This window comes from Schistocerca americana, chromosome 8 (assembly GCF_021461395.2).
Source record: "Schistocerca americana isolate TAMUIC-IGC-003095 chromosome 8, iqSchAmer2.1, whole genome shotgun sequence".
NCBI classification, from domain to species: domain Eukaryota; kingdom Metazoa; phylum Arthropoda; class Insecta; order Orthoptera; family Acrididae; genus Schistocerca; species Schistocerca americana.
In genome coordinates this window covers 472,609,972-472,625,783 of record NC_060126.1, presented here as the reverse complement: position 1 = coordinate 472,625,783, position 15,812 = coordinate 472,609,972, and the positions used below count along the sequence as shown (strand labels likewise).

Here is a 15,812-nt window from a genome sequence, read left to right as displayed (position 1 = left end):
TATTGCATATTTGCAACATATTACTCTCATTAAATTAATAGAAATTTTTGTAGTACATATATTTAAAATATGTAAATAAAAACAAGCGTGTATACCAGTGGAACGTTATTGCAAAATTTCAAAGCAATCGGTCCAGAACTTTCGGAGGACACGACATTAAACAAACCAAAATTTATATTTTAGAGTGTTTCGTTTTTCATTACATACTTATTACATATTTACCACATGTTGATCCAATTTGCATATAAAAACACGCGGGTATTCGAAAGAAATTTGATGTTAAAATTTAAAAGACTTTAATGACGAACTTTCGGAGATTCAAAATTTTGAAGAAACGAACATCTACGTTTCTACTCATATACAAAATGTAGATTTGCTAATCGCAATTCTTCGAAAGTTTTTGAGCGATTGCTTTGAAATTTTTAGATAACGTTTCATTGGTACATGTCCGATTTTTATTTCTCTATTTTTAAATATATATAATATATAATTTTATATAAATTTAATCACAGAAAACTTTGTTACAAAAAAACTGAAAAGTTACATGACATATATTATACGCCATATATTAAAGAATTAGGTATCTAAAAAGACGCCCTTATTAGATTTCAGCGTTGTGTTAAAATTTCAAAGCAATCTGTCAAGAACTTTCAGAGAGTAATTATTTTGAACAAACCAACATTTACATTTTTTGTATCGTTTCCTCTCGTATTACATACATATCAGATGACATTTCAGTAGGTATATAAAAACACGTGTGCCTTCGAATGCAATGTTGTATCAAAATTTGAAAGCAATTGGAGATGCGAAAATTTTAAGAAAGGACCATCTACGTTTGTAGTTACATACAAACTGTAAAACCCCAAAAGTGTTTGACGGAATGCTTTACAACTTCAACACAATGTTCCATTCGGATACACATGTGTTTTATATACCTATTTTTATAATATGTAATATATAATTTTTTATAAATTAATAATAGGGAATCTGAATTATTATTATCGGTGTTTTGCCCCTAAAGAGCACAGTTGGACTAAACTACATGGCCAGTTCCTTTTGCTGCCTTCCTTGACACCCATTTGTTGTATCTAGTGGTTACCCAGTCAAAGATCTGTTTGGTCAGTCTGTGTGAGGACATTCTGTATAGGTGTCCATAGAATTGTAGTCGGCGTTTTCTAATCTTTTCTGTGATTGTCTCTGCATGTTTGTATAGTTCCTCTGTAGGTTTCTTGATCCATATTCCATTGTTGTTAGTTGCGTCGAATATTTTCCTAAGTATTTTCCGTTCTACTTTTTCTAGTTGTCTGATACGTGTATGCCCTAGGATTAGTGTGGTCTCTGCTGCATATAGAGCCTCAGGGAGCACCACCTTGTCGTAGTGGCGTAATTTGGCTTTTTGTCAGATAGACTTGTTGTAATGATTCCACACTACCTTGTATGCTTTGTGTAGTTAAGTTTTTCTGTCTTCGTTTGAGTCTCAGTTATGTCCGCTCATTTGTAGTGTTTCACCGAGGTATTTGAAGTTTGCCGCTTTGTAAATCGTACCGTACTTTGTGTTCAGAGATGAGAGTTTCTTTGTGCTCATAAACCGCGTCTTTTCGTAAGAGATCTGTAGTCCAGTTTTAGAAGCGATTTCGTGTAGTTTTTCAATAGCGTCTTTCGTTTCGTTTATACCTTTCGTGACAATCGCCAAATCTTCTACAAAAGCGAGGCATTTAATCTGTAGGTTTCCGAAGGTTATCCCCTGTTAAGATGATATCCATTCTTTTATTACCTTATCTAACAGTAGATTGAAAAGGAGAGGTGAGAGGCCATCGCCTTGTCGGACACCTGTGCGAATTTCAAAGGGCTCTGATAGTTCCCCACAGAACTTTACTTTGGAGGTCGTGTTGGTCAAAGTTTGCTGTATGATAGCCCGCGTTTTATTGTGTACTTTGTATTCTGCTATAATTTTGAAGAGAGTTTTCCGGTCGATAGAGTCGTACGCCTTTTTGAAGTCGACAAAGGTAATGATCAGGTTCTGTCTGTGTTGTAAAATCATTTTCAGGTTCCAAATTAGTTCCGCACAAGACCGCCCTTTACGGAAGCCTGCTTGGCATTCCCCAATCAAGTGGTCGGTCTGGCATTCTAGTCTGTTCAGTAAAGTTTTAGAGAGGATCTTGCATGTGACCGGTAGTAGGGATATTCCTCTGCAGTCGTTCGGGTAAGTCGTGTCACCTTTTTGTGTAGTGGGTGTATCAGGGCAGTTTTCCAGTAGTCAGGAATTTTCATGGTCTTCCAGATATCTTCGAAGATCCTGTGGATGTCTTTGGTGAGTTCTGGGTCTTATAACTTCCAGATTTCCGCGATGATGCCGTCTTCTCGTGGTGCTCTTACAGGGTGTTTCAAAAATGACCGGTATATTTGAAACGGCAATAAAAACTAAACGAGCAGCGATAGAAATACACCGTTTGTTGCAGTATGCTTGGGACAACAGTACATTTTCAGGCAGACAAACTTTCGAAATTACAGTAGTTACAATTTTCAGCAACAGATGGCGCTGCGGTCTGGGAAACTCTATAGTACGATATTTTCCACATATCCACCATGCGTAGCAATAATATGGCGTAGTCTCTGAATGAAATTACCCGAAACCTTTGACAACGTGTCTGGCGGAATGGCTTCACATGCAGATGAGATGTACTGCTTCAGCTGTTCAATTGTTTCTGGATTCTGGCGGTACACCTGGTCTTTCAAGCGTCCCCACAGAAAGAAGTCACAGGGGTTCATGTCTGGCGAATAGGGAGGCCAATCCACGCCGCCTCCTGTATGTTTCGGATAGCCCAAAGCAATCACACGATCATCGAAATATTCATTCAGGAAATTAAAGACGTCGGCCGTGCGATGTGGCCGGGCACCATCTTGCATAAACCACGAGGTGTTCGCAGTGTCGTCTAAGGCAGTTTGTACCGCCACAAATTCACGAAAAATGTCCAGGTAGCGTGATGCAGTAATCGTTTCGGATCTGAAAAATGGGCCAATGATTCCTTTGGAAGAAATGGCGGCCCTCACCAGTACTTTTTGAGGATGCAGGGACGATGGGACTGCAACATGGGGCTTTTCGGTTCCCCATATGCGCCAGTTCTGTTTATTGATGAAGCCGTCCAGGTAAAAATAAGCTTCGCCAGTAAACCAAATGCTGCCCACATGCATATCGCCGTCATCAATCCTGTGCACCTTATCGTTAGCGAATGTCTCTCGTGCAGCAATGGTAGCGGCGCTGAGGGGGTGCCGCGTTTGAATTTTGTATGGATAGAGGTGTAAACTCTGCCGCATGAGACGATACGTGGACGTTGGCGTCATTTGGACCGCAGCTGCAACACGGCGAACGGAAACCCGAGGCCGCTGTTGGATCACCTGCTGCACTAGCTGCGCGTTGCCCTCTATGGTTGCCGTACGCGGTCGCCCTACCTTTCCAGCACGTTCATCTGTCACGTTCCCAGTCCGTTGAAATTTTTCAAACAGATCCTTTATTGTATCGCTTTTCGGTCCTTTGGTTACATTAAACCTCCATTGAAAACTTCGTCTTGTTGCAACAACACTGTGTTCTAGGCGGTGGAATTCCAACACCAGAAAAATCCTCTGTTCTAAGGAATAAACCATGTTGTCTACAGCACACTTGCACGTTGTGAACAGCACACGCTTACAGCAGAAAGACGACGTACAGAATGGCGCACTCACAGACTGCGTTGTCTTCTATATCTTTCACATCACTTGCAGCGCCATCTGTTGTTGAAAATTGTAACTACTGTAATTTCGAAAGTTTGTCCGCCTGAAAATGTACTCTTGTCCCAAGCATATTGCAACAAACGGTGTATTTCTATCGCTGCTCGTTTAGTTTTTATTGCCGTTTCAAATATACCGGTCATTTTTGAAACACCCTGTACGTTATAGTAGAGGGAAACATTCCACGTGGGAAAAATATATCGAAAAACAAAGCTGATGTAACTTACCAAACGAAAGCGTTGGTATGTTGATAGAGACACAAACAAACACAAACACACACACAAAATTCAAGCTTTCGCAACGCACGGTTGCTTCATCAGGAAAGAACCCAACAATTACGTTTCTTATTGTCACTGTTGCATTTCGAAATCTTTTCTGCAACCTACTTTCTCTTTCTGTTTGTGCAAGTAGTTTCACTTTGTATTCGCTTCTCCTTTTTACCGTAATCTACCATACAATTTTATCCTGCCTATATATACTCAATAATACTTAACCCACTTCCAAACCATAACCAAAAAAATTTTTTCCGCTTTCAACACTACCGCTGCTATAAAATGCACAGTTCTCAGTTCACAAACAGTTCCTTTAACCTATTAAACAACCATTTCGGCTAGTTCTAACAACTTTCGCTTTATTTCAATTTCCGTTTTTCCCACATCATTGATCATTTATAGCCGCTTCCCACAGGTTTTAACGTCATTATTTCTTCGTCAGACAATTGTTAGCCTCATTTTCATAATCTACCACCACAAAACCACTCCTTTTAATACATTTACACGCAGTTTTTTCGAAATTTTCCCAAATTTCTCCACCCTTTAACGTGTTTTGGCGGCAACACAACCACCTAACCTTTGTGCACATCGTTGTTTACCAACCCAAATTCACCTCAGGATCAACATAGCTCAGCTTTAACCAACACTTTTTCGGCTTTTTTCATGCCAGATCTCCAGTTGCTTTCTAGTTCACCTTTATCTCTCCCCATATATTTTTATTTTCATTTTCATTTCAGCCTCATGTTACACTTTCCACCTTCTAATACCATGTCACCCTCACAACATCCCCACAACGACCCCATTAAGTTTTATTTACATTGCCTCAACAAACATGCCTTCGCCCTAGCCAGATTACGCTCCCATATTTTATTTACTCAGGCTTGTCTGACATTTGGCATTACCCCCAAAGGCCACACACTTAAAGTTCCCATCTCTGGCTGTAACCCTTCTTTCCATCATAACCCTCTTTCCAGCAACCGTGGGTTGCGAAAGCTTGATTTTTGTGTATATATATGTTAAAGAAATGGGTGTACAACAACACGCCTCTATTAGAAATTAGAATGCAATGTTGGGTAAAAATTTGAAAGCAATCGGTCGGAGATTAACAATTTTGAACATTTTTATTTATATCTCACCTGGTAGACTGCCATGGATTTCTTGACGGCGGATGGAGTGAATATGGCGGCGTGCGCCAGCGTGGTGTCCTTGAGGTCTAGGATGACTGTGGCGCCGCAGACGATGGCCGAGTCGTCCTCGTTGAGGGACAGGTCGCCGCCCATGAAGAGCAGCCGGAACAGGTAGTCGGCGGTCACCTTCTTGGGGTCCAGCCTGCCCAGGCGCAGAACCGTTATGCGCCGCCCTTCTTTGTCCACCTTGGGCAGGTAACTGATGAACCTGCCGGAGAACCGGGAGGGATGTGCTAGATTAGAGTAGATTCAGGTTTCGTTCCACAGACCCAAAAAGTGAGATGATTCTCGTGGGTGTGGAACATGTGACTATCCAGCAGTTGTCACTCGCGCTGGTTGAGACTGGAACGCCCTGCCACAGGATCTTCTTATCCACCTTGTGGCCAGGTTGGAAGCACGTTGCAGAGCATGCGACCACACACCCCATTAGGAACCTTGTGCCGCCATTTGTAATGCCCAGCAAACCATAATTAATCACGGTGGCTTCAGTGTAATTATAATACGAATAAAAGAGCAATTTATGTTCATTTCATTGCGTATTTCTTTCAGTTACCTTCTGTGCTATGCTGAAGCAGTTCTTTCCATGTATGATCCAAGTGTAATCGAGTTATGGTACTTAGCAGTGACACGAAAGCTACTATCGTACTACAGTTTTGTGTTCAGACATAATGACCTTTCTAGACTCTGAGAAGCTCATCTGCAGAAACCAGCATGGTTTTAGGAAACAGCGGTCATGCGAGATACAGCTGGCCCTCTTTGTGCATGATATACAACAGTCTCCCAGGTTGATGCCATATTTCTCGACTTTCGAAAGGCGTTCGACTCAGTTCTGCACTGTCGCCTGCTACAAAAAGTGCGCCCTTACGGCGTATCCGATGACATATGCGGTTGGATAGAAAGTTTTCTAACAGACAGGGAGTAGTATATCGTCCTGAACGGGGTGACTTCAACAGAAACAAGAGTAACTTCAGGTGTGCCCCAGGGCAGCGTAATAGGTCCGCTGCTTTTTACGATTTACATAAACGATCTGGTTGATGGTACTGACAACGGCATTACACTGTTTGCCGATGATGCCGCAGTCTGCAGAAAAGTAGTATCACACGAAGGTTGTGCACAAATCAATGAGGATTTGCAGAAAATAAATGCGTGGTGTAATGACTGGCAGTTATCTCTCAATATTAGTATGTGTAACCTACTGCGTGTAACAAGGCGAAAATCCCCATTAAAATACGAGTACAAAATAAATGCCCAGTCTTTGCAACATTCGTCAAGTATCTTGGTGTGATTATTCGAAATGATCTCAAATGAAATGATCAGATTACACAAGTAACGGGTAAGGCGAACTCTTGGTTGCGGTTTATTGGTAGAACCTTGAAGCGATGCAGTCCTTCAACAAAGGAAATAGCTTACAATACGTTAGTTCGTCCAGTCTTATTGTTCGTCTGTACGGGATCCTTACCAGTTGAGTCTCATTCAAGAGATTGAGAAGGTCCAAAGAAGAGCGGCAAGATTCGTGACTGATAGATTTAGGTATCGCGAGAGCGTTACAAATCTCATAGAAAGTTTGAAGTGGGACACACTTGCAGATAGACGACGCGCTAAACAGAAGGAGCAGCTCACTAAATTCCGAAATCCAATCTTCACCGAGGATTTAGAGCCTACATTATTACCACAACTTTCAAATCGCGCAATGATTACGATTCAAAGATAAGGGAAATTAGAGCTCGTACTGAGGCGTCCAGACAGTCGTTTTTCCCTCGCGCGATCTGCGAATGGAACAGAGGGGCGGAAATATGACTTTGGCGCGAATTGTGCCCTCCGCCACACACCGCTCGGTGGCTAGCGGAGTATATATGTAAATGTAGAACTTCCATTCTGTCAAGTCATAGCTGGTAGTGACTGAAGGAAATCTCACGACACAACGGTACTCTCGTAGCCAGCGAGATCCTCAGGTCTGTCCCTGATGGAACACGAGTGTGCGGTCAACTGCCTGCTACTCACAGTATCCACGTTATCAAGGAGCAGTTACAACAGCTGAGGGGCAGCTTGCCTCAGAAGAGAACAAAACTGCTTCGTGTCACACTGCCATGTCCTTTGTAAATCGGACTCGATACCGTAATCACTGCCAGCCGCGGTGGCCGTGCGGTTCTGGCGCTGCAGTCCGGAACCGCGGGACTGCTACGGTCGCAGGTTCGAATCCTGCCTCGGGCATGGGTGTGTGTGACGTCCTTAGGTTAGTTAGGTTTAAGTAGTTCTAAATTCTAGGGGACTTATGACCTAAGATGTTGAGTCCCATAGTGCTCAGAGCCATTTTGAACCGTAATCACTGACCTAACATCACATACCTTCGCAACGTGTCAAATTTCATTTCGTTTCCTCTTCTGCTTCTGGGTGTTTCACTCTTTCTGTCAGGCACTGTATTCATTTATAGGTAAATGTCGTTTGACGATTCCCGCAGTTACACTGCTTTCAGATTTGGATGTTAGTGTAGCGGATGAGGGCACACACATTAATTGCATGAAAACAGAAATCATGTTGAGACTGAGGAGCAATCGTCCTGGCAGATTAAAACTATATGGCGCACCGGGACTCTAGTCAGGTACCTTTGCATTCCGCAGAGAAAAATGAATTGATCGTATGGTGCCGGTCGATGTGGCCGAGCGGTTCTAGGCGCTACAGTCTGGAACCGCGCGACTGCTACGGTCGCAGGTTCGAATCCTACGTCGGGCATGGGTGTGTGTGATGTCCTTAGGTTATTTAGGTTTAAGAAGTTCTAAGTTATAGGGAACTGATGACCTCAGAAGTCGAGTCCCATAGTGCTCAGAGCCATTTGAACCACTTGATCGTATGGTACTGATGATCGGAAAGTCTCCTTCCTGGGGAAGTTCGGCCGCTGGGCTATAAGTCTTCCCAGTTGGCGCCACACTGGGCTATTTGCGTGTCGATGATGATGATGATTACTCAGCGGCCAGTCCCCGAGCGGAGAAAATTTTCCAACCCTGCTGGGAATCGAACGCGGGCCCTTTGTATGGTAATCAGACACAATGACCACTCAGCCAAGAGGATGGACTTCCGATGGAAATCCTCTACCAACTGAGAGATCCAGATACACTCACGTACAGCTGTCGTTGTTTTACTTACCCCAGTACCTCTCTTCCGCTTGACAAACCACTTAAATTCTGCTGCATATCTTTCAGGACTAGCACTCCTCAGATAAAGGATGATTGAGATGATGTGGCTTAGCCACAGCCTAAAGAACATTTCCAGAATAAATTTTTCACTCTGTAGCGGAGTGTTGATCGATTTGAAGCTTCTGATCGGGATTCGAAGCCGAAACTTTGAAATTGGGTGATTAAAATGAATTGTGACGATTAATTATGAGTAATATCTGGATTGGTCAGTCGGTAGAACACTGGCCAGCAGAGGGAAAGATTGCAAGTTCGAGTCCCGGACTGCGACACAATTTTAATTTGCCGGTAAGTTTCAAATCAACGCACACTCCGCTGCAGAGTGACCATTAATTCTAGATCCAGTTGAAGTTGGTGTTCTTACCCAGCGTCGAGCATGTACTGAATTTTGGGGTCGAAGGGGTCTCGGTTCTTGTAGAACTCCGGAGCGGCCGTCTTCATGGTGTAGTACATGTCCAGCTTCTCCTTGGTGCGCTGCAGGGAGAACTTGCAGCCTCGCAAAAACGTCACGATCCACTGGTCATCTGGAACAGCAAAGTGAAATCATTGTAAAACTTTTATCCCTTCGGTATTTGGAGTACTGCGACTGTCTTGTTAAAGGTTTCAGGAATTACTGCAACCAATCGCCGTTTTTTCTTCAATTTTTATTTACTCATGACCGGTTTCGAATCGCCTGGCGATTCGTCATCAGATGATACAATTTAGTTTGGAGTATTGTGGGGGTCGTGCATTGCTTTTATTCTTGCTGCAAGCACTGCTCTGGAAAACATAATGTATGCTTTCCAGTACCGTTTAACGATGTCCGAAAGAACAGCTACCATCGGTGACCATGCAGCGCTCTAGAATGAAATGATAATTAAATCAAGACACTACGGTGCTGACAGGCGTTGATTTACATCAACGGGGACAGTTGAAAATACGTGGCCCGACTGGCACTCGAACTCGGGATCTCCTGCTTACATGGCAGATGCTGTATCCATCTGAGCCACCGAGGGCACAGAGAATAGTGCGACTGCAGGGACTTATCCCTTGCACGTTCCCCGTGAGACCCACATTCCCAGCTTAATGTCCACACGCTACCATCGGTGACCATGCAGCGCTCTAGAATGAAATGATAATTAAATCAAGACACTACGGTGCTGACAGGCGTTGATTTACATCAACGGGGACAGTTGAAAATACGTGGCCCGACTGGCACTCGAACTCGGGATCTCCTGCTTACATGGCAGATGCTGTATCCATCTGAGCCACCGAGGGCACAGAGAATAGTGCGACTGCAGGGACTTATCCCTTGCACGCTCCCCGTGAGACCCACATTCCCAGCTTAATGTCCACACGCTACATTCGTAGTGTCCCTGCCCATTACACTCATTACTCGCGGCAGACAATCGTACCGAGTGCCGTAAGAGTTCGGGCAATGTGTGTGCATCCGCACAGAAGGAGAAGGTCAACGGCCGGTTAGCCTTAATGAGTGTAATGGGCAGGGGCACCACGAATGTAGTGTGTGGACATTAAGTTGGGAATGTGGGTCTCACATGGAGCGTGCAAAGGATAAGTCCCTGCAGTCGCACTATTCTCTGTGCCCTCGGTGGCTCAGATGGATAGCTCGTCGTGTTCAGTCAGAGAGCTGCTTTGCCCCTGTAATAAAAAAAACTGAGTGGACAGATCAACAAACGAAGTTGACCAGATGTCATGCGACGTCCGCAACGACCAAATAAAAACCGACGGGTTCGAGTCCCGGTCGGTGCGCACATTTTCAACTGTCCCCGTTGATGTATATCAACGCCTGTCAGCAGTGTAGAGTCTTGATTTAATTATCAATCCTGCTTTCGTCTTCGTTTTAATCGAGGCCAGTGGGCTTCAGGCGTGAAGAGACTGTGACGTGTAGCACACGTGATTCGAATAGCACTCTGATAAAACTTTTCATGTGTGAGTAGAAGAGAATTCCAAACCTCTTGTTTCAGTGAACCTCCTGCTAGTTCTTTAACACGCCGGTTACATGTTAGGAGGCATCTACATTGCGTTCCACAACAGTGTTCCAGAGCGGCTAAATACTTGCAGCTAAATACTTGAAGAACGTCATTACGAAGCACCAAACAGTTGCTAATGAATATATACTTTCTTTTCCAGTTTATACTTTGTCGTGTAGTTTTGACTGAAGACTACAAGGAAGGTTCTTTGTGACCAAAAAATCATGACAAGTACTGTAGTGAACATTAAACATTGCCATGCCTTAAGTTACTGATCAAAAGAATCAGATATCTCTGTGTAAGCGAAAATGAGCGCTAGATAACATGAGAGGCGGACCAGCCAGCATAAAAGTCGGGTAGTGTTGTGTTGTCAGTAGAGAAGCGCTAACAGCATACTTGATCGGTCAGAAGGGCTCAGTGAATTCGAACGTGCACTTTTAAGGTTGCTATAATTTCGCACCTTACAAGCACTCATCCACATACTTTACCGTGATCTACAAACACAATTAGGTATCATGTGACAGTTGTACATCGTATATATGAATATATAAAGGGGACTGACAGTGTCACATACGCTTTGGAAATAATTGTTAACGCTTTTTGCATGAAAGGCGACGGAGTGTCTTTATTATCAGAATGGCGTAATGAATGATTGCCTATGCTAGTAGAGGTTGGAACGACAGTGGAAATGAAACGGCAGGCGGAACTTAAACCCTGGGTGGAAGGCCCACACAGGTGTGTTGGTCCTGCTTAAACGCAGGAAGTGCCAAGATGGACGTTGGAACATTTACGAATTCGAAAGTTTTTTATGTTTTAGGTACTTACAGTGCCATTCTTCCATTCCTTGGCAAAGTGTCATATAAACTTGTGAATCATTTCAGACCACACAACATAAAAATATCGCTCTACACTGACAATAAACTACAAAATAAAATCGTTCACAATAATAAATCCAGTAGAGATTGGCATAAAAATTCTGGCATATACAAACTCACATGCTCCTGTTCTTCCTTCTACATAGGCCAAACAGGGATAAATTTTGCAACCCGCTACAAAGAACATATGGACGCCCTTCGACTAAAAAAACTTAGATAAGTCCAGTTTTGCATCACATGTTGCTCATCATGAACACTCTGTTGATGATATCGATGACAGTCTTTCTGTGCCACACATTACTGAGAAAGGACTACAGATGGACCTCCACGAACAATAAAAAATTTTTATCCACAAACTAAAATCACCCCAAAAAATCCTGAATGAACAGACTGAGTCAACGCAAAACCCTTTCTTCCAGAATTTCCAGGATATCCTGGCACCAAAAAAACAACAAAAATGACAATAATTCATCTTTCTGCATAAATCTTGTTCTTCTTGGTGTGTAACAACTATGGTTTTCTGCAACATGGAAAAAGTTTTCAATTATGTATTGAATATTCACCTCTAGCTGTTTACCTTTTGTATGCAGAAAAAAATGGCTCTGAGCAGTATGGGACTTAACATCTGAGGTCATCAGTCCCCTATATTTAGAACTACTTAAACCTAACTAACCTTGTGAATACCACAAGGCATTCACTATTAGTACCTAAAACATAAAAAACTTTCGGATTCGTAAATGTTTCGTCACCGATTATTAAATTTCCCTCATTTCCCCCAGCGACACCAGCACTGCATTTAGCTACACTTGGTCCACAAGATAATGTTTCTGTAACACCTCCATCTGAAGATGAGCCTGCAGTGGTTCGAAAACACGTTCATGGTTGAATAAATCGTAAAAAAGCGACCGGTTGTATATTTATTACCAGATAAACATCTTGTATTAATGTCCGCTAAAAGATATCTATATACCCTTTGATCGATGTTTATATTATGTGAATCGTCATAGCGTCAGTATGTGTATGACGGATTGAAAGAAATCTATTTCATCTTCCCTCATTTTATCGTCGCTGACTTCTTTCCCATTCCTTGTAATTGAAGCTCAGTCAGTTTTTGCGTACTGAGTTTGAAGCAACTAGACCGTTCGTGCTCTGGCACACTTGGTTCTTTGATGCGAAAATTGTTCGTGGTAGTAAAACGGCGTTTGACCGTCGATTCCGCCCATATTCACTCAGGGTAGCGTGGCGTGTCGATACACATTTCCAGAGTTCGGCGGTATCAGCATCAGTCAACATGCAGAAGTGTGAAGTCCTGTGGACTCACAAGCGGAAGCGGAAAGTTGATTCACTTTCTTCATTTTGTTGCTCCAATCGTCCGTCTTTCAATATAATTTTACCAGCGGATGTTTTCTAGAATTTGTAAAATCTAACAAACAGATATTACATTTATGTTAAGTTTCGAACGATCCTGGCGACATTACGTAAGAGAGGGCACTTCCTTGAGCAACGACCGGTTCTGGGCTTAAGGCTCCATTATATGACTTCTAAGTGGCATGGTTTATTTCGAACCTGTGAAGGTACGCTTCATGCTGCTTTTGTAAAGGTTATATTTTTGCTTGTTGATATTTACGTATAGTGCAATTTGGCTGCATTCCAGGTTTGCGGTCTGAGATTTAACCAGTCCCTGTTTTTTTAATGCCTATAATTAGAGCATGCGCTTTCAAATATTCTGAGACTGACGAGAGGTACATGTAATTTTTTTGGCCATTTGGATTACTGGTGTATCTACACATGACTCATGGTCAACTCGGAAATCATACTACGAACCAAGGACGGTGGGGAGACGCGTGCTTCAGCAACACAGGTTGCTATGCCGTACATGCAACGAAATCGGAAGGGTGTCTGTAGAGAGGCCAGAATAACATATGGTCCCCGAAGAGGGGAAGGAGGGTTTAAAGTAGTTGCTGGTGGAACACCTAGGATGATAGACAATTATGCCCATGTAATATTAGCCTACCGAGCCTTGCTCTATCATTACTGCGAATAGCTACAGGCAAGGGGAAACACTTGTTGTCCGGTCTATCGGCGATTCATGCACCTGCTGTGAGGTCGCCATGGAGATCTCACAAACCTTGACACAGGAGGTGCTCACCAGGCCGTCAGATCTAAATGATACGTCGTCAATGTTAAATTCCCTAGCAATTAAAAGCGTCACGAAATAACCTTATTCAGACCGACGACTGCATTATATTTAGAAATGATGATAGATTAATCCACATATTTACTTGTAGACACGCAGATGATACGTGGAATTTGCTCCATTAGAAATTGGCAATGCCTGACAAGACAACCGCTGCAAATCTACATATAACTGAAATGACACGACCGGAAAGACAAATACCCGAGAACAAAGAACAACGTTACAATCTGGAGGCTTGCGTATACTGCAACATATACATCACATCAGCGAGCAGCAACATACATCTACACCGTATGGTCTGTCACTTCCATTCCAGTTCCAATCGCAAATAGAGCGAGCAAGAAAGGACTGCCTATACGCCTCAGCACGAGCCCAAATTTCTCGCATCTTATCTTCGTGGTCTTTACACGAAATGTACTTTGGCGGCAATAGAATCGTTCGTCAGTCAGCTTAAAATGCCGGTTCTCTGCATTTCCTCAATAGTGTTCCACGAAAAGTACATTGTCTTTCCAACACAGACTGACTCTTCATTAAGTGTCTCCATATTTCTCGCCTGTTAATCGAACCTCCCGGTAACAAATCTCGCATCACATCTCTGATCAGTTGCATGGGAGCTTAATTAAATATGATTGAAAATACTTTTTAAATTTTTCGTAGCTGTATGTCCGATTACGCTGTGTCTCGTAATAGGTTGGCCCTGACTATTACTATTACGCTATCTGACTGCAAAGAACAACAACAAAGAATGAAATGAAAATTTTCGTTAACACAATTAATTAATTAAGTCCCCAGCAACTATGAAACCTACGAAACCAAAGCACAAGTATAACTGTTCTGTATGTGGGAGTGTGACTCAACGTACACATCTGGCACGGTTCTTCTCCAACAAGACAAGAATTTTTAAATACCAATTATACTAACATGATAAAAGAAAATAAGAAATACTACAATTGCGTAAGGAAAGCAGAATTAAACTCTAATACAAGAACACAAGCCTGATGCTTTGTTGACTGAACCTGTAATGATGCATTATTTCAGACACACAAATAATAAAGAACATAGTGGTTTTTACCTTCATATATATTGACGAAATGCACTCTGATCATTACAATATCTTCATTAGAATAACATCTGCTATCTCTCCCATCAAATAACTGCATAAAACATGGAACAAACACTCCCTACTACCACATATCCACTCCGACTTCACGACAAGCAGTGCCCACCACAACTTCTCGGCAAGAACTGCCTGCCGCTACCTCTCAATAATCACTCTCTGCTACAACATCTCAACACAGACTACACTGAGTCCTCGACAGGCACTGACTGCTACGAGTTCTTAACAAGCACTGACTACTACGAGTTCTCTCCAAGCACAGTGGAGGCGGCTTAATAATACTCTTTGGCGCAATCTCTGGCGCAGTGGCTCAGTGTAGCCACCTTTCACAGTACACAAGAACGGAGTGCACTAGTGTTCTAAAAGCAGTCTCCCTTACGGATGAACCATGAGGTGGCATGCGGGTAAGATTGCGGTATTTTTACAAATCGTGGGCATGACTTCAACCAAACCAGTTACTTATTATTAGCGTAACATGAGGTTTCATTTATTCGTAGCCTCTCCTGGCTTAAGATAGTTATCCTCTTAAAGAAATGTCCACCTCGGAAGGTGTACCAATGTTCTCTGTCAAACAGTGTAAATGGCACAAAATTTTCTCGCAAGAATGTTCTCACAAAATTTAGCGAACTATTATTCAAGGTGGCATTATTTTTTCTTAAACAAAATGAACTATTTTTACACACAACACCACACACGTACAACATTAATGTATTCTTTCCTGTCAAACAATATTTCCTGAGTTCTTACGAAATAGTCAGGTTTCACACATTAGCAGGGAACAGTTTGACCGCGTAAGATACTGTTTGCACCATATTTAAAGACTAGTCTTAATCTAAGTCGAATTTATGATTTCTGGGCCACGACTACACAATTATTGTCGTAAAAATTGGTCATTAAGATTGATATGAGCTTAGTAATCTGATTTAAAACTGTCGCTGCAATATTTCACTAAGAAGGCGGCTAACATAAGACAATCACTTATCGAATCTGGTTCAGGCGTTGTTTTACTCTCAACAAATAATATATATATTAAATCTTTTCTGTACCTTAACTATATCCATTTACATTTAAAAGTATTTCTCCATTTAATCACTTATTATTCAGCACTTTACCAATAATCCGCGCTGTAGATCAATAGCGCGAATGGCTGCGTTCCATTTTAGCTGAACAGAAAACTTAACATTTGTATAGGGCGAGTACCATATTAAAATAAAAATTCAAACACACGTGTTGATTTCAAT

At 42.3% G+C, this 15,812-nt stretch overlaps 1 protein-coding gene across 1 annotated transcript in view; it reads right to left on the bottom strand.

Annotated features, from left to right (window-relative positions):
* LOC124545505 (retinol-binding protein pinta-like) overlaps positions 1–15,812 on the bottom strand; it is a 91,066-nt gene that overhangs the window by 30,211 nt on the left and 45,043 nt on the right. The window contains exons 2-3 of the mRNA XM_047124448.1: positions 8,777–8,936; positions 5,174–5,432 (exon numbers count right to left, since the gene is read on the bottom strand). Coding sequence (XP_046980404.1) covers positions 5,174–5,432; positions 8,777–8,936 — 419 coding nt within the window. The remainder of the gene's footprint in view (positions 1–5,173; positions 5,433–8,776; positions 8,937–15,812) is intronic.